Raw genomic sequence first — 16,573 nt, forward strand, 5'->3', positions numbered from 1 at the left:
TCTGTACCCACAAAGAAAGTGCTCTAAATTGGACAGTAACCCGTGGTGCTTTCTTGCACAAAATGGGGCAGACAGACCCTGCGGAGCTGTGACTGGCACCTCCGCCACTGGCACCCTGTTGCGAAGTGGCGTGCCATGTCTCTGCCCCGTCGGGGCTTAAGCATCACCCCGGTGGTTCCTTGTGAGTCTATGCATCCACATACTGCTCTTAAATGCTCCCCTGCAGAACTAGCGCTCTCGGAACGAATATAACGTGTGGACCCACGCTAGCAGCTGGCACCCAGCTGCAGAAACCCCTTGAGGTGCATGTGGAGAATTAAAGTTTGTCTCAGAGCAGAGGGAACGATGTATTTGATGGAGGAAAAGCAGCTCACGCCCAGCTCAGCGGTGGGAAGGGACGCAGAGTGTCCTGCATCCCCGACACCACCAGGACTCACTGCCTCTGTGGCGCTGGTGGAGATCGAGGACGAGATGGGGAGTCCGAGCCGTGCGGGGCCAGGCCACAACACCGGCTCTCCCGGCAGGGCACCAGCGCTTAGTGGAAGCTGCACATGTGCTCCCACTGCTCCACATCGTTGATGTCCGTGCTGTACTGGGAGCTCCAGTCCCTCTCAAACACCGCCTGCAGCTGCCCCCGGGCAGTGGCCGTCCCGCCAGCACGGTCCCCTGTCTCGTTCACGATGAGGGCTGACCCTGCCGTCTTGACGAAGTAGTCCCCTGACCAGTTGGAAGTCCCTGCGGAGAGAGCAGGGGGAGAAGAGCCACCGTCACCAGGAGCGGGTTTATTTAGGGGGACGAGACGCAGAGGTTCAGGCAGCAACACGGTACCAGTGGGGATCTCTGATGCACACATACTGCACGCTGGGTACCGCATGCTGGGTGCTGGGTGCTACATGCTGGTGCCATACTCACCGATGTAGGCCACCTTCTCCGTGACCATGTACTTGTTGTGGTTCACCCGGGAGTAGGGGATCTTGGCCTGGGCCGCGGTCGCCGGCACCATGAAGAGCCTCTGCAGGACAGAAGGAGACCATCAGCTGGGGGAACGACCTGCCCAGGGCGAGCAGAGGGGCCAGGCTGGCTCCTGCCCCGCTGTGGAGGCCACTGGCTCAGGGGAGCACTGGACAAGGCAGCTGTGCCATGCCAACCCAGCCTCGTTGGTGCCCGCGGCGCGGTACCCACCACCTCCATGCTGTAGTGTGTCTTGTTGTCGGCGATGGCGGCCAGGGACCTCAGGAAGGGGAACATCGCCGCCTTGCTGTGCCGCCAGCAGCCCACCAGCAGCCGGACCTGCACTTTGCGCTCATAGACCGCTTTCCGGAGGTGGTTATCGATCACTGGCCAAAACCTGGGGAGAGAAACCGTGCTGCCTCACCCACTAGGGCCACCATTACCTCCAGGGTGTTGGAAAGCAGCTGGTTGGAGGGGATCATATAGCTGCTAAAACAGCAATTTTGCCTGTTGGGTTTGGAAGAGCAGGGTTGCTGCAGGGCTCCCAGGAGCACTGACTTGCAGGGGCCACGCTCGGCCTCGGCAGCTGCTGCAGGCAGAGGGTTGGGGTTAGGGGCAGCATTGCTGTCAGGATTAGGGTAGGGTCAGGTCCACGGTTACGGTCAGGGTTAGGTTAGAGTTAGGGCCATGTTCAGGGTTAGGGCCAGGGTCCAGGTTAGCGTTAGGGCCAGAGCCACTGTCAGGTTCGGGCAGGCAGCGCGGCGTGCCAAGGAGGCAGCCTGGGCCGGGGCCGTGCTGGGGCCGTGCCGAGCATGGCCGTACCTCTGGGGGTGCGAGAACTCCATGGTGGGCAGGTAGCTCATCACTGCGATGTGCACGAACTCCTCGGCGGCGTCGATGATGCTGAGGAGGGCGCGGAGGTCCTCGGTCCGCCCCGGGGCGCAGAGGGCTAGCGGAGAGCTCTGCAGGATGGTGTGGAGGGTTACGCACCCAGCCAGGGCTCTGGCTCTGGCACCCGAATCCTCCGCAACACCGCCACGGGAGGCAGGGAGCCGCGCGGGGAGCCAGTGCGCCGGGGCTTACCGAGAAGTAGACGCTGGCTCCTGTCTCGTTGAGCCTCAGCTCCAGCGGCGTCTCCATGTTGAAGGCGGTGGAGTAGTTGGCTGGCCACGGCACTGGGATGGAGGCATCGGGAAGGCCTAGAGCCCAGTAGGCTTCAAACACCTTGCTCAGGTCCCGGGCCAGGCAGCTACAGTTGTAGACGGCCGTGCCCAGCTCCTTGACCTGTGGTGACGGGACCGCAGCTCTGTCACGGCAATGGACGATGCAGGTTTATGCGACCGACCCTGTCTCTGCTATTGGGAGCGTTTGCCCTCACAGTGGGATCCGGCAGCAATCACAACTGTGGGTCTGCGCTGCCAAAGGAGGATCCCAAAGGATGGGGAAGGGGCAAAGGTGCTCTGGAGAGGGGGGGCTGTTCTCCACCGCCTGGATGTGTTTCGTGGCTGTGGTCTGGCCCTGTAGCATCCTCCTTGAACCAGGGTTTAGAACGTTAAATCGGTGCTCACCTGGGTTAGGGACCGCCAGTCCATGTTGGCGCTGCCGAGGTAGAGATGAGTGCTGTCGACGACCCACAACTTGGTGTGCAGCACGCCACTGGTGAGCCGGGGCATGTCGACAGCCCGCACCGCAGCTCCTGGGGGGCAAGAGAACAGAGATCTCCCTCGCTGTCCACATCCCCTTTTGCCTGCCTGGTGCTAGGTAAACTGGCTTTGAAGGTGCCCCCGGGTCCCCTCCTGCACCAGCGTCGTGCTGGCCCCCCTATTGCTCACCACTCTGCTCCAGCGCCTGGAGATCGTGCAGGGGTGACTTGGAGGAAGGTGTGTTGACCGCGACTCGCACGGAGACACCGCTCTGGGGTAACTTCAGCAGTTCTTCAAGGATCTGCTCACCCTGGTTGGAAAGCAAAAAAAAAGAGGAAGTGGTTAAAAACCCCAAGGGATGTTCGAAAACAGAGCCTGCTGCTCAAGATGGGCATGCATGAAGAGCCAGGGCTGGGTGCAAGCCTCATGCCTTGTTCACAGGCATTTGCATATGATATATCCATTATATCAGAGGAGGCTGCACAGGCTGGGCTGGCGCAGGGCTGGCTGGCGCCATGCAAATCGCTGTGCCGCTGGCGTGAGCTCAGCTGGCTGAGCCCTGACCTGGGGCCAGCTCTGGCCAAGAGGACGCTGTAAGGCAGCGCCGGTCTGTACCTGGGCAGCAGAAGGCTCATGTGTGCGCGTGTCCTTGTTGGTCATGGTCCAGTAGAAGGCTGCGATATCCAGGCTGTGCTTCGCGCCCCCGATGAGGCTCATCCATGTGTCGAAGGTGGATGGGTTCATGGGGCTGTTACCGCTATATGTCATCCCCTCGGGAATGCTCTCGACGAGCACGATCCTAGCAAGAAAAGTGTGGACAGCAGCTCAATGCACAATGGCTCGATGCAACGATAGCTCAGTGCAACGATAGCTCAGGGCAACGGCAGCTTGACGCGATGGCAGCTCAGTGCAACGGCAGCTTGATGCAATGATAGCTCGTTGCAAGCAATGGCTTGATGCAATCATAGCTCAATGCAAGCAATGGCTTAACGCAAACAACAGCTCAAAGCAAGTGGTTGAAGCCCTGTCCCCGAACCATAGCACATGGTACATGGTGCAGAGCCCTGCCAGGGCTTGTCTCCCGCATGGGCTGGGATGTGGAGGGAGCTAGGGAAGCATGGGAGAGCCAACGCTCGTCTTGCTCACCGGCACGGGTCGCTGCAGGGGCCGCCCGCGCTGTGGACATCGCTTCTGCCTCCCAGAGGGGCTGAGCCTGACCACGCATTGAAGAGGTGGATGAAGACCAGGAAGGAGAAGATGGTGACGAGGATGCCAGTGAGCAACACGCAGCAGGAATACTGGAGAGACGGGTGTCAGCAGGCAGAGAAAGAAAAAATTGCCTTTATTGGCTTTAAACCCACCTTCCACTGGGCAAGAGCCCCTTTGTTCTTGCACCGGGGGATCTGGTGGACGACGGCTCTGTGTTCGGCCGCTGCTGGCCACTCGCACCCACCCTTACGTGGGGGCGAAGCTCACACGAGAGGCACCGTGCGCTGGTGAGAGCGGCTGGGGGGGAGGAGGAGGACAGCCCTGAATCCGGCCGGCAGCAAATTCAGCTGCAGCTTGGGGCAACTGGAAATTGCACAACTGTGCCCACAGCCAGAGCATGGCCAGGACGAACCCGGCCGCCGTGCGGCACCACGATTTCCCAGCCCGGTGCCTTGGGGGCATTTACCTTCTGTGTGAACCAGCTGGGCTGGCGGGGTGCCGGCGGCTCCTCCGGCTTCTCCAGCGGGTCCAGCTGCGGAGGGGACAGAGCGGGTCAGGGGGTCCGAGCCAGCCCGGGGGATGCTGGATCCCATTCCCAGCCAGGCGCTGCTGCCTGTGGGTTTTGCCTGATGTTTGCAAATCCCACAAAGAGACGCCAACAGCCCCCCGGCCAAAACTGCTGCCTGTTTCTTCCTGCACCCCCCCCCAGCAGGGTTTGCCCGGGGCGGGGGGCTACGGGATGCCCCAGCCTGGCAGGGAACAGTCACGGAGAGGTGGGGTTGACGCCTTGCGCCATACCTGCTTGTAGGCCACGTATGGCTTCATCGCCGCCGAGGACTGGAGGCAACCCCGGGCGCCTGCAAAACAAACAAGCGAACGTGGTTTTCCTGCAGTGCCAGTGAGCGACGGGCCGGGGGGGCTTGCGACGCCCCCGGCGCGGTGCCCTGTCGATCCCACGCCCGCGGCCCCGGCCCCAGCCGGGCTGACCTTGCACAGCCTCCCGCCTGCCGGGCAGCGCGAGGCTGGAGGTTTCCAGCCGGCCTTCAGCTCTCCCGCGAGGAGCCGGGTGGCGAGGAGCTCGTCCCGTCCGTCCGTCCGTCCGTCCGCACGGCAGCTCTCGGAGCTGGCCCGGGGGACGCTGCCCGGCCGGCGCCGGGGGTGCAACGCGTTGCTCAAGCGCCTGACTCACAGGGCCGCCGTGCTCACGTGCCCGTGCACGATTTTGATGACTCCGAGAGTGCGGGGAGGGGAATTTTTCCTTGCAACAGCGACTGCAGCTTGCTGGGGAAACAGCCGGAGCAGCCTCCCTCTCCTTCTCCCTCCCCGCTGGGGCCCGGCCAGGGATCCCCCCTCGCGCGGCTGAGCCGCGTCCCCTGCGCCGGGGGCCGTGGCGGGGGGCTCTCCCTCCCGCGCCCCCGGCAGCCGCCCGGGCCGCGGCGTCGCTGCCCGCGCCGCGGGGACGGCGGAGGCCCCCGGCCGCGGCGTTGCTGCCCGTGGGGCGGCCGCTGGCCCGGGGCGGAGGGCGGGGAGGCCGCGGCTGCAGCCCCCCCGGCTCCCGCCGGCCCTGGCCGCGTCCCCCCCTCGGCGGTGGCTGTCCGCGGCGGGGGGAACCAGGGAGGAGGCTCGGCGGCGGCGGCGGCGGCGGTGGCGGCAGCGGCGGTGGCTTCTCCTCCCAGAGGTGGAGCCTGGTTTCCGGCACCGGCCGGCCGCGCCAGGGTCCGGCCGCGGGGACGCGGTCGGGGGGACGCGGGGACAGGCGGGTCCTCCCGCTGCCCCCCAGGCCGGGCCGGGGGGGGGTGACATCCGGCCCCGTAGGCACCGGGGCTGGGTGAGGGCCAGATCGGGGGTGAGGGTCGGCGCCCCGGTTAGGGCTGGGGTCGGGGCTTGCCCCGGGGCCGGGGCGACCGTGCTCGGCTGCCCCCTTCCCGCCGAGGGTCTGGGCCGTGGTTAGCGCCGGGCCCTGTTTAGGGTCAGGATTATGTTCGGGACCCTGTTTAGGGTCCCGTTTAGGGTCAGGGCCAGGATTAGGGACCTCCTAGGGCCGTGTTTCAGGCAGAGTTTAGGATCGGGACACGTTTTGGGCCGTGTTTAGGACCAGGGACATGTTTTGAGCCCTATTTTGGGCTGTGTTTAGGATCAGGGACATGTTTTGGGCCGAGTTTTGGACCAGGAACACGTTTCAGACTGTGTTTCAGGCCATGTTTAGGACGAGAGACATGTTTCAGGCCCTATTTTGGGCTGTGTTTAGGACCAGGGACATGTTTTGGGCCGTGTTTTGGACCAGAGACATGTTTCGAGCCCTATTTCGGGTCATGTTTAGGACGAGGGACACGTTTCGGGCCCCATTTTGGGCCGTGTTTAGGACGAGGGACACGTTTCGGGCCCTGTTTCAGGCTGTGGCCGCGTTTCGGCCCTGTTTCGGAGCGGGGCTCACGCCCTGCCCAGCTCCTGGCCCAGGACCCCGGCGTCCGGGGGTGCCACCTCCCCCCCGCCCCGAGGGCCCCGGCGTCCGGGGGGGGCGGCTGTATCCGGAGCCGCCAGCGGGGGCGCGCTCGGTCCGCCAGAGCTCTATGGTTCTCCCCTCCCGTTCCACTCTCCCCTCCCCATGGTCGCCTAGAAGGGCCCCCGCGCCGGCGCGAGGCTGGCGGCGGGCTGGGCTGGGCGGCGAGGTCACTTCCGGTACTCGGTGGCTAGTCCTTCCGGTGGGGGCCTGCCCCGGGGCTGGAGGCGCGGCGATGGGGCGCGGCGGGAGCCGAGAGGTGACGGGGGTGGGGGGAGCGGTGTGGGGCAGGAGGAGCGGGTGGTACGGGGAGGAGAGCGGTGTGGGGCAGGAGGAGCGGGTGGTACGGGGAGGGGAGCGGTGTGGGGCAGGAGGAGCGGGTAGCAGAGATGGGGAGGGCTGTGGGGCAGGAGGAGCGGGTGGTACGGGGAGGGGAGGGTTGTGGGGCAGGAGGAGCGGGTAGCAGAGATAGGGGAGGGTTGTGGGGCAGGAGGAGCGGGTAGCAGAGATAGGGGAGGGCTGTGGGGCAGGAGAAGGGAGATGATGTGAGGAAGGGAGGGGTACGGAGCAGGAGAAGGGAGCAGCAGAGATGAGGAGGGTTGTGGGGCAGGGGAAAGGAAGGGGAGGGCTGTGGGGCAGTGGAGGGTGGAGGGGCAGGGGAGGGGAAAGGGAGGGTTGTGGGGCAGGGGAGGGATGTGGGGAAGGGGAGGGATGTGGGGCAGGGAAGGGGCGGCTGGGCTGGGCTGCACTGTGCTGGCGGGTTCAGGGCCAGCGTGGAGATGGGGCAGGGAAGGGGCTGGGGGTGAGAGCAGCTCTCTGGGGCAGCGTGGAGCGCTGGGGCCTCCGAGGGAGCCCATGGGGTCCAAGGAGCTGTGAGCGGAGCCGAGCTGCTGCGCGTCATTCCCAGCTCTTAGTCCTGTGGCCTCCAGATGAGGGAGGGCTCCCAGAGCTGCTGCTCGTCCCTTTCCTCCAGGCAGGCACCCTCTGGTCCGCCGGATAAACGTCCCGGCACTGCCTGGCCTTACCACGGCCCGGCTGCCTGCTGCAGGCACCTCATCCCCTCCGGTCCGTCCCACGGGTGCACAGGCACACGCAGCCGGGGAGATGCTTGCACTGGACTGTGATTCTGGGGAGAGTGTGAGGACAGGGCTGAAATCTGGGCGAGTCAGCGATGAGGACTATGCTGTGAGACAGGAGCTGCAGCGGGCTGTCACGAATCGGGGTCTCCATGAGGCTGCCGTTGTTTCTCTTTGGAGGAGCCGTAGCCCTCCGTGAATGCAGTGATCGAATGCGGAGGGGTGTAGGAGAGTGGTGACCGACAGCTGTCCGTTGCCGCATCAGAGGGGTTGTGCCACAAGGTCCTGAGACTTTCCGATGAGCTATTCTTGTTGCATGAAGCCCAGGACTGGCATTTCGCTGACGTCACTCCTAAAGTGCAGTTGCCTTTATAACGTGTTACTTCATTGCAGGCTTTTTTCGGAAGTGAAACCTAGACCCTTGTGTGGGTCTTCCTGGATTTTCTATAATGGTGTCAGTTACTATGGGTAAGTCTGAAGGGGGGATGTTTTAATCTCTGTGAATGTGGTGCTGTCCCACCCCTTTTACATGTGAGTGGAAGTCCTAGTAAATGGTGACTATGGTGTAAAGACACTCAAAGAGCAGATTTTTATCCGTAAGATGATCTTTTTTCCCCCGTGATCATAGCAGCGATTTTGCTTTTGCTGGCCGAGTGATCAGGTTAATCAGCCTTGTAGATATGTGACAACAGCTGCCAATGTTTGGAATGAGCTTCTGGGAGTGTGTGTGCCAAACCACAAAAAAAGGATACCAGAGAGATATGAAGAGCATAACTGAAACTCCCAAAGCCAGGGAAATCTACAAATAAAGCTGTGACCGCATCCCAGGACCTGCACGTGCTCAGGCTCTGCTGTGGGTCTCCTGAAAACGGCTGGGTCGTAAACAGTTTGTGCTTTGACTTTTGAATTTCCTTCTGCTCTCACACGCTGCTAGTGCTGCAGCCTGGCCTCACCAGCTAGAAATCCAGTGCTGCGCTGGCCTAGGTTTTTCTACTGCCTATGTTTGAGGAGGCTGAGAATGAAGCCCTGCCTGTCTGTACCTGTGGGCAGGAAGGGTCTGTCCAGGGCTGCCAGCCCGTGCCAAACCTGTGCCTGTTTAGAGGCCTTTGTGGCAGGCTGCTGTTGACATCCTCTGATTTTTTTTTTCTCTGTCTGTTGCATTTTTCAGCTACATCAGAATGGATTCAGTTTTTCAAGGAAGCTGGGATTCCTCCAGGGCCTGCGGTCAACTATGCTGTTATGTTTGTAGATAACAGGTGAGATCGTGAACAGGCAACCCTTTCTCATTGCTTCGGGAATAGCAAATAACGGGATGTTCTCACCAGAGTGAACTGAGGCGCCGCATGTCCCTCTGCGGAGCAGGAGGTTCCTCTGTGGTGGGGGAGACGAGCCTGCCAGCACAGAGGCTCTCTCTGCCTGTTGCTGCACTAATTTAAATTGGTCCGTAGGGATCCAGGTTCTGATCCTGCAGCCCCGTTTAGGTGACAGCCTCTTTTCGGTGACAGAGAAGCTGTCAGATGCCCTCGCCAGTCCCTTGGCAGCATTCACTGATCAGACTGCAAGGTGACATGCAGTACTTCTAGCTCATGAGTTCCAGCACTCAAATTCCTGGGCGTTTTGGCTATTGAGGATCCCATCACGAGGGGAGGGAGAGAGTTAACCTAAGCATCCTGGCCTCTTTCCAGTCTGCTTAATTAGTTAGGTTAATTATGAATCTGGTCCAAGTTTCTTTTTCGTCAGCAGCACTGTTTCTTTCTGTAACAGCTACTGCGTTCTATCCCAGGCTGGGGATATTATCCTACAGCTTGCTCGAGGCTTAATTAGTTTGAGCTGCTATAATGTAGAGAATTAGAGTATGTGCAGGGAATTGTGCCCTGTTGCTGAGCCACTTGCTACGTTATTTCTTCTCTGCAGAATCCAGAAGAACATGCTGATGGACCTGAATAAGGAGATCATGAACGAGCTGGGCATCACGATAGTGGGGGACATCATTGCTATCCTCAAACACGCCAAAGTAGTTTACAGACAGGTACGGTGCTCTTTCAGGCAGCACTGGCCAGTGAATCAGTTGTATTTGTTTGGGTAATGCCACTCCCTTCCTGGGAGGAGAAGGGGATGTAGCTCTGGAGTGCGCTAGAGAGAACAGATTGCTTTTGGGCCAAAAAATAAGCGAAAAATGTCCTTTTTGGTGGGCAGACTGATGGCAGGATGCTTACTTTAAGTGTGGAGATGGCATCATAGTCTTGTGGTGCACTGCAGTGGAGAACCATCCTCATCAGCAGCCACAGTAAAGCATGGACATTGGTAGAGGCTCTTAACTGAGCCTGCCCAACTCACCTTCCCTTAGAGTTTTGCCTGCACGCTGCCTGCAGCAGCGAGAATCCTTGCTTTCTCCTACGTAAGAAGAAATCTGTTGTTTTCTGTAGGAGATGTGCAAGGCAGCTACTGAATCGATATGCCCCAGCCCGCCGAACATGCAGGCTGAACTGCGCCGGAACGCCAGCAGCGGTGAGTGCGGGATGGCCAGAGGTCGCGGAGGATTTTTGGGGAGTGAACTCCGTTGCCTGATGAATTCTTTTACACGTGGCTCAGTATAATTGATGGCTGCCTTCCATGGGATCAGAGCATTGCTCAGGGAAGAGCTGCTTCCTTTATTTACCTGACAGATGGAGGCTCTCTCCTTGTTACACTGACCATAGCCACTGTAGGTTAAAGATGCTGGTAGGAAGAACAAGAGCCCTGCTGTTAATATATCTATGGGCTTGGTACGCAGTACGTTCTGATCTTCCTCAACTCACTGTCCTTGCCCTTCAGCTGCTACCCGTATGATTGCTAACAGCTTGAGCAGAGAGTCACCACCTGCTACCCCTGTCCGAAGGCCTGATACCAGCACATCCAAAATCTCTGTCACTGTATCCAACAAACTTGCTGCAAAAAATACAAAAGCAGGTATGGATGGGAATGTTTGCCAGCAGAAATGATGGGAAACATTTGCTGTGCTGCATGGGGCAGCTCTTGCTTTTTCCTTTTTATTCTGAATTGAAATTCTGCCATAAGCATTTAAGAGCTGCTGCCTTTCACCTCAGATCTAGCTGCGTTTTGGTGATCTGATTCCTGTTGTCTCATTTGCGCTCATAAGTAGTTTGAGGTGAGGGGGGGAGTCTGAAGAGCCCCAGTGCTGCAGGGTATCTGTTGGCATCAGAACAGTCAGTAGCAGAGTTTTCTCAAGCCCAAGGTAGCACCCTAGTGCTGCCCCCTCGGCAGTGTAAAGCTCTTCTCGCGTGTAATTCTTGGAGTGAAGAGAATTGCCACCTCGAAGCTTATAGTAGTTGTTGTCAGCTCTCTCTGTCTTTGGCTTTTGAGGTTTGTGTGACACAGCGGATGAGAGTCCAACGGTCCCAGTGAAGCGTCGCCGAGTCACAGCAGAAATGGAGGGGAAGTACATCATCAACATGCCAAAGGGCACCACTCCTAGGACTAAGAAAATCCTGGAGCAGCAAGCAGCCAAAGGTACCAGCAATGTGTTTGTAGTGCACTGAGCTCTTCCAAAACCACTTGCCCAGTGGATGTTTCTTATCTTCTTGTCTCTCTTGGAAGGCAATTCCAGAAACTCACAGTTCTGAATGTCACTAGTAAAGAAAGGATGAGCCATACTTCCCTCGTCTCACCTGCTCTCTAACTCCGTGACCTAGCCTAGCGTTACAAACTAGGTGCTGAAGCTCAATTGCATTGGGATTTTTGAACCCAGATAGTTGTTGAGTAGAAGTGATATTATTTTGAACATATATTAAGTCACTATGACCAATAAAAGTTGCAGTCATCTCTATTTAAGACTTATCTAAGAAGAGGAGGCAAGGACAGATAGCCAGGGGTGTCTCGAGGTGTGGGTGGGAGGAACAGCATTTGCCCTTCTTTGGAGGCTTTTATTCAACGTTACAGTGGCCGTTATTCAGTTTTGCTGGGTGCCCTGATTATGCCTTTTCAGTCTGGTCCTGCAAGTCCCTGGCATTGGCCATGTTGCCCTGCATACCTTTTGTACAACTTTCTCTAGCCTCCTTTTCTAGGGAAGTCTCAAAGACATGCTTGCTTTCTTGAAAACGATAGGTGTCCAGAGGACATCTGTGTTTGATCGTCTGGGAGCGGAGACAAGAGCCGACACGACTACGGGAGGCAAGGTGAGCGAAGTGCCCTTTCTCCCTTCAGCTGTGACTCGGCTGGTGCCAATGGTTTGGATGGAACACGTGCTGTTGTGCTGCTAACCTCGCTAGGGTCGAAGGGAGACATCACTCAGCCTCACGACACAGCACGAAGCTTCATGTCACAGCTGTCTTTGTGCCACGTTTGGGGTCCTGAGTGCTGGATAAGGGCTGCGCTGTCATTCTCCATGGCTGCGCTATCTTTGCCGAGCTCCTCATCCCACTGTTGTGAGTTCCCAACATGAGGGTCCCCCTTCCTTAGACTTGTTCAGGGTGTGCAGTCTCATACTCGCTGCTGAAAGGCTGGAGGACATCTCTGTCCTTGTCAGCCAGACTCAGTGGCCTTGTGAGCCCAGCAAAAAACCTCCGTGCCTCAGGCTCGCATGCAGAAAATCAGACTGCCAGTATAGTGTCCTCGCTAAATAGACTGGACCTGAGTTGTAGTTGCCGATGTTCAAATTGCTGAATTGATGGATATAATTATTGTCGTTTGTTCACTGATTGGACCAGAGGGCATTGAACTGACTGTTGAATTAAAAGGGCTGGTCTGGTGGGGCAGAGAGTGGTGCTAGGTATAGGTGTTCAGGAAGATCGCCCTGGGGTTGCCTTTGTTCTGCCTGTTGGAAGGAAGAGGAATGGAGTCTTGGGGACGGAGAATCTAGTACTTTTCACAGGCAGGAAATTCATCTCAAAGCTAGAGAAAACTGAAAATGATGGGGAGGTGGTATGGGAAAGCACTGGTCTGGGATGGAGGAAGCTTGAGTTCCATTGGTGGCTCCTGACCTCTGAGCAACTTCAGCAAATCATTTCCCTGTCTGTGTTTCTGTTCTGATCCCTTTAATATGGGATATGATCTTTTGTTCCCTTTTCTGGAGGCAAAAAGCTCAGCGAGGAAGTTTTGGGGTGTGCTTTGATACAGCTTGCAGAGTCAGCCCCTAAACAAAAGTGTGAGGAAATGTTATTTTAAAGGCCACAGATGTTTGTGATACAGGAGTAATCCCTGTTGCTCAGCCAGCAGTTTTCCTCAGTAGATCTCAAAGCACTTTGCAGGTGAGGTTAGGTTCCTTATTCCCTTTTTACAGCAGGGGAAGTGGGGAGCAAAGGGAAGTGGAAGATAATTCAAACATCCCAAAAATGACAAAGCTGGGAGAAGGACCTAGGGTGTTTGTGTCCTGCTCTCATGTCTGTCCACTCCCTTGGCAAACCCCAGTCCTCTGCTCCCACCCTTCTATTTGCTCTGTTCCCCTGCGACACTGACTATCCCTTTGTTGCTTCCCAGCCCACAGGGGTGTTCAGCCGACTGGGTGACACACTGGAGGTGGATGGGGACAAAGCAGCGGAGAGTGACGATGACTGCTCTGTCCTGCAGTATGCTGGTGTCCTGAAGAAACTCTCCAAGCCCACGCACAAGGAAAGTGCCAAGCCAGGAGTGACCATCAAAGCAAAAGCCACCAGCTCAGAGGCCAAACCAGCTGCCACTGCCATCCGGCGGCTTGGCAACAGGAGTGCCACCAGTATCCGCCTAGCAGCAAAAGAACGCAAGCTGGAGCCGGCAGCATCCAAAGTCAGTGTCATCCAGAGACTGGGCAAGGCCTCTTTGCCAGCTGAGGCCCAGGACAGCAGCATCACCAGCACGAAGAGTAAAACGGAGCCTGAGTTCAGGGTCACTATAAAGAGGACTTGGGGGAGCGCGAAGGTAAGCAGCACCAGCGAAACCCCTAGCGCTCAGATGGACAATACAGGGACTGTTAGCGTCTTTAAAAGACTGGGAAAGAAGGCAGACTGACACGTGGACAGGGTATTGCAGGCTCCTCTCTCCAGTGGCTAGTGCTTCAACCACTCTGTGTTTTTTCACATGTTGTTACCACTCTACGCACATCCCGTGCCCTCCTGATGGATGTCCACTGTTACCCCGTTGTTCTCCTTTGTAGCAGAGGTCAGGGCTTCTTGTCCCAGTTTTGTTCTGATCCTGGCTAATCCCTTACCATTAAATGCAAAGGAAGAAAAGACCCTTCCTGCGAATTTGGCTGTGCAATGAGCTGGGGTTCTCGTGTCTGCCAGATGTTCTCTGCCAGAACCAACCCCTCCCCATCAGGCTAACGGTTCTCTTTGATCCTCTGTGCCAGCAGTGGGTGCGAGGCCAAGTCAGGGCTCAGCATGGCAGCTTGGGCTCTTGGATAAGCAGACGGTTGCGAACTCCAGGGCTGTTGGTCTCATACCCTCACCGGTTCACTGAAAGCGTTTTTTTTTCTATCTTTCTGTTTTTTGTTTTTTTCCTCTGCAGGTTCTTTCCTGTATCTAGGAAGTAGGACCTGGAGGACTCCGTAAAGAGATATTACGGAGTTGGGGCCTGATGCTGGGACTCTTGATTTTGAGGGTTTCAGAGCAGCCTCTAAAACCAAAACTGAAAGGCTTCAGAAAACTGCTCAGGCACTTGTTTGTTCAAAATTCAAGAGCTGTCTTAATCTAAGAGACACGTTAGGTTTCTTCACTGCTGCTACCCATACTTCGGTGCTCACGTTTCTAGCACGTGCACTGGCTTGATGTCACCTGCCTCTTCCCACTTGGAAACCTAAAATCACCATCCTTGGATTTACAACTGTTACCAAAATTGTTTCCCCCAAGCTTGTTGTATGGAAACACAGCTGCAGCGACACTGATCCTCGCCTTTGTCTGGGCAGTTCCCAGGTCTACCAGACATGTACGAAAAACTGCATATCCTGGCTGCCTGGGTTTATGGTCAATTCCAGAAATACTGTTTGGTGGATGGAAGAGGAAAGGAGCATTTTGTGTGGTCTTCCGTGAACCTTTTCTCTAACTGTTTAAAATAACGCAATGCTGTCCAACATTAGCTTTCTACTGAGAGCAGCGGGATCTATTGTGTCCTGCAGGGGCCAGGTCTGAGAAAAGTGGAGTTTCTTACAGCAAAAGGCATAATTTCCCTCTTGAGAAGGGAATTGAGCAGCGGTGAATCTAGAAGTACTAAACTGGGGTACCGTGCCAGTGGTATATTCACACTGCGGTGTGAATATAAAATGAGTGAAGGATGGGCTTCTGTATCTCAAAATCAGCTGTTGCTGTTGCTTGAGGGGTGTGCAAAGAAGTGAGTGTGCTGGCAGGGACATGGCAGGAGCGCTCACCAGGTCCCTAACAACGTGTCTGTGACATTAAGGAAAGCCTCAGAGCTGTCGTGTTTGGGCTGTAAACCTCTCTGCTTGCACTGCAAACCATCACTAAGAGAATAGGTTGAGGTCCTCTGTGGCGTAATGATACGCACGCACATCATGTGTGCTGTGCACGCCTGCTCGACCTCCGCAGGGCCAGCCTCCAGGCAGAGCACCGGCCACGGGCTCCGAGGGGGCCGCGCGGGTCCGGCTGTGCTGGCGTTGACTTTTTTGCATTTAGCCAGATCTTCTTCTGCTCCTGTTCTGAATGCTCCTTCTTTTCCCCCCCTCTCCAGAAGGCTTGTTTTCCCTAGTCTGTGAGTGTCATCGCGCAAGGGGGACGGGACGGGCAGCACGGGGAGTGCTGTGCACGGAGGGTGCCCTCGAGAGCCGCAGAGTCGGTGCGCTCGGCTGTTGGTGTCCTCTTTGCTAAAGGGACTTTCCTCCGCCGACACAGGGAAAATAAAAACAAGAACTAAAGGACCACTGAGCTGATGATCGCACGGCGTGGAGGTCTCAGCTAAGGTCTGCGTCTTCAGCGCACTCCTGTTCTGTGACTTTTAAGTGCTGTTAAGCACCAGGCTTGAAAACTGGCCTCCTGCAGCCTATGGGCTCGGGATATGCCTTTTTTTTTCCTCCTTTTTCGATCTCTCTTTGAGATGCTCAGGTAAAAAAGCCTTTCTGCAGAAGGGGGCCCAGCACGAGCAGTTCTCAGTCACCTTTGCCGGGCTTCTCGGTCATAAAGATGAGGGTGGCTGCGTTGTGGGCAGATCCTGGGGGCAGTTGGCTCTGCCAAGGCTGTTTGAGTCCGGGCTGTAACTGTGCGGTTTAAGGTCTCACTTTTTACTGTAGAAAAAAAAAACAAAACACTGGTTATGTTCCCGGCTTTCTTATTTTATCAATGTATTTATTAAGACAAAAAATGAGGTTTAACGTCTTTGGGTGTAAGCCTCTTAAGTAGGTTGCTAGTTCTTGTTTGTTTTTGTTTGCTGTGGGTTTATTGCATCACCTTTAGCTTTTTGATTTTTATAACCCAGCTTCATATGACTGCCTGTTGGGACATTTTTGTTTGAAGTGTGTCAACCTCCTTTGTAAAACATCATTGTTAAAGGTACTTAACACGGTTCCTAGGTTTTAATATTTGTTAATTCACAAGTGCTTGAATGTGTGTTGGTTAGAGGAAGAAAAACCTAAGAAAAATGATTTTGTCTAGCTTTTCATTGGCTGTTCCTCAGTGGGTGGGATGATGGGAAAGGGATCCTGTGAAAGGATGACCTTCCCTCAAATGACAAAGTAGGAAGCTTGGTGTGATATATTTTTGAAGGTTTTCTTTGTTTCTGGAGGGAAGGGGGGGTGAGTGTTCTTTAGTTCTTGAGATTGCTACACTGAAGAATTTTTTTTCTTTGAGAGAGAGAATGAAATTTGCACACAAGCTGAATTTTGTAGCTGGCGGCGGGGAGGTGGCAGAGGTTTGCGTACTGTTCTCATGGCACATGGCCGCAGAGTGCTTTTGCAATAAAAGATAAAAACGCGCCTCTTGGCTCATCCCTCCTGCTGCTTTAACGCCTCTTCGTCCAGGAATCCCCTTGGTGTCTCTTAAGCCAGGACTCGTCCCTCTTTATGCCGCGCCGGGAGCTGAGGCCGCCGCAGCTCGTTGCATGCCAGGACGCTTGGGTCTGCGGGTGTGGGAGCCAGCTGGGGTCAGGGCCCTTGGGGGGGGGGGGGGCGCGCGCTGCAGGGTCCCTGCTCTGCCCCCCGCCCTCCACGGCCGGACTGGGGTGATGGGCGTTATGCAAATGTATGCAAATGAGGCGCGGCGGAAGTGGGCGGGGCC

The 16,573-nt window shown here is 56.6% G+C and overlaps 2 protein-coding genes across 4 annotated transcripts; one reads left to right on the plus strand and one right to left on the minus strand.

The window, feature by feature from the left end:
• Nucleotides 1-333: 333 nt before the first annotated feature.
• PLD3 (phospholipase D family member 3) lies at nt 334-5,213 on the minus strand. The gene is made up of 12 exons (XM_068910280.1): nt 4,791-5,213; nt 4,602-4,660; nt 4,270-4,335; nt 3,741-3,892; nt 3,210-3,393; nt 2,784-2,904; nt 2,520-2,647; nt 2,035-2,235; nt 1,774-1,913; nt 1,183-1,348; nt 913-1,012; nt 334-735 (listed from the first exon to the last, which is right to left on the minus strand). Exons 2-12 carry the CDS (start codon nt 4,626-4,628, stop codon nt 536-538), a joined length of 1,485 nt encoding a protein of 494 aa, XP_068766381.1. The 5' UTR covers nt 4,629-4,660; nt 4,791-5,213; the 3' UTR covers nt 334-535.
• Nucleotides 5,214-5,713: 500 nt separating this feature from the next.
• On the plus strand, nt 5,714-16,273 carry C16H19orf47 (chromosome 16 C19orf47 homolog). Of its 3 annotated transcripts, XM_068910285.1 has the most exons (10): nt 5,714-6,562; nt 7,773-7,847; nt 8,548-8,635; nt 9,294-9,408; nt 9,806-9,887; nt 10,194-10,328; nt 10,743-10,889; nt 11,484-11,554; nt 12,855-13,271; nt 13,860-16,273. In XM_068910285.1, the coding sequence occupies exons 2-10, from the start codon at nt 7,829-7,831 to the stop codon at nt 13,875-13,877; spliced, it is 1,092 nt and encodes a 363-aa protein (XP_068766386.1). In that variant the 5' UTR covers nt 5,714-6,562; nt 7,773-7,828; the 3' UTR covers nt 13,878-16,273. The 3 variants fall into 3 exon arrangements, with proteins under 3 accessions (XP_068766386.1, XP_068766384.1, XP_068766385.1); XM_068910283.1 differs by having other exon boundaries at nt 5,715-6,562; nt 12,855-15,942; XM_068910284.1 differs by lacking the exon at nt 5,714-6,562 and adding an exon at nt 7,117-7,661 and having other exon boundaries at nt 12,855-15,942.
• The last annotated feature ends 300 nt before the right edge of the window (nt 16,274-16,573 follow it).

The sequence above is a fragment of the Struthio camelus genome, chromosome 16 (assembly GCF_040807025.1).
Source record: "Struthio camelus isolate bStrCam1 chromosome 16, bStrCam1.hap1, whole genome shotgun sequence".
In the NCBI taxonomy this organism is placed as follows: Eukaryota; Metazoa; Chordata; class Aves; order Struthioniformes; family Struthionidae; genus Struthio; species Struthio camelus.

Excerpts from the sequence above, each read along its gene's own strand:
- C16H19orf47 (XM_068910283.1), top strand. Across the intron at positions 9,409-9,805 it reads CCAAAGTAGTTTACAGACAG|GAGATGTGCAAGGCAGCTAC; the intron begins GTACGGTGCTCT and ends TGTTTTCTGTAG. Across the intron at positions 10,890-11,483 it reads GGAGCAGCAAGCAGCCAAAG|GTGTCCAGAGGACATCTGTG; the intron begins GTACCAGCAATG and ends TGAAAACGATAG.
- PLD3 (XM_068910280.1), bottom strand. The coding sequence starts at position 4,628 with ATGAAGCCATACGTGGCCTACAAGCAG. Across the intron at positions 1,914-2,034 it reads GAGCCAGCGTCTACTTCTCG|AGCTCTCCGCTAGCCCTCTG; the intron begins GTAAGCCCCGGC and ends ACCATCCTGCAG. Across the intron at positions 1,013-1,182 it reads CACACTACAGCATGGAGGTG|AGGCTCTTCATGGTGCCGGC; the intron begins GTGGGTACCGCG and ends TCTGTCCTGCAG.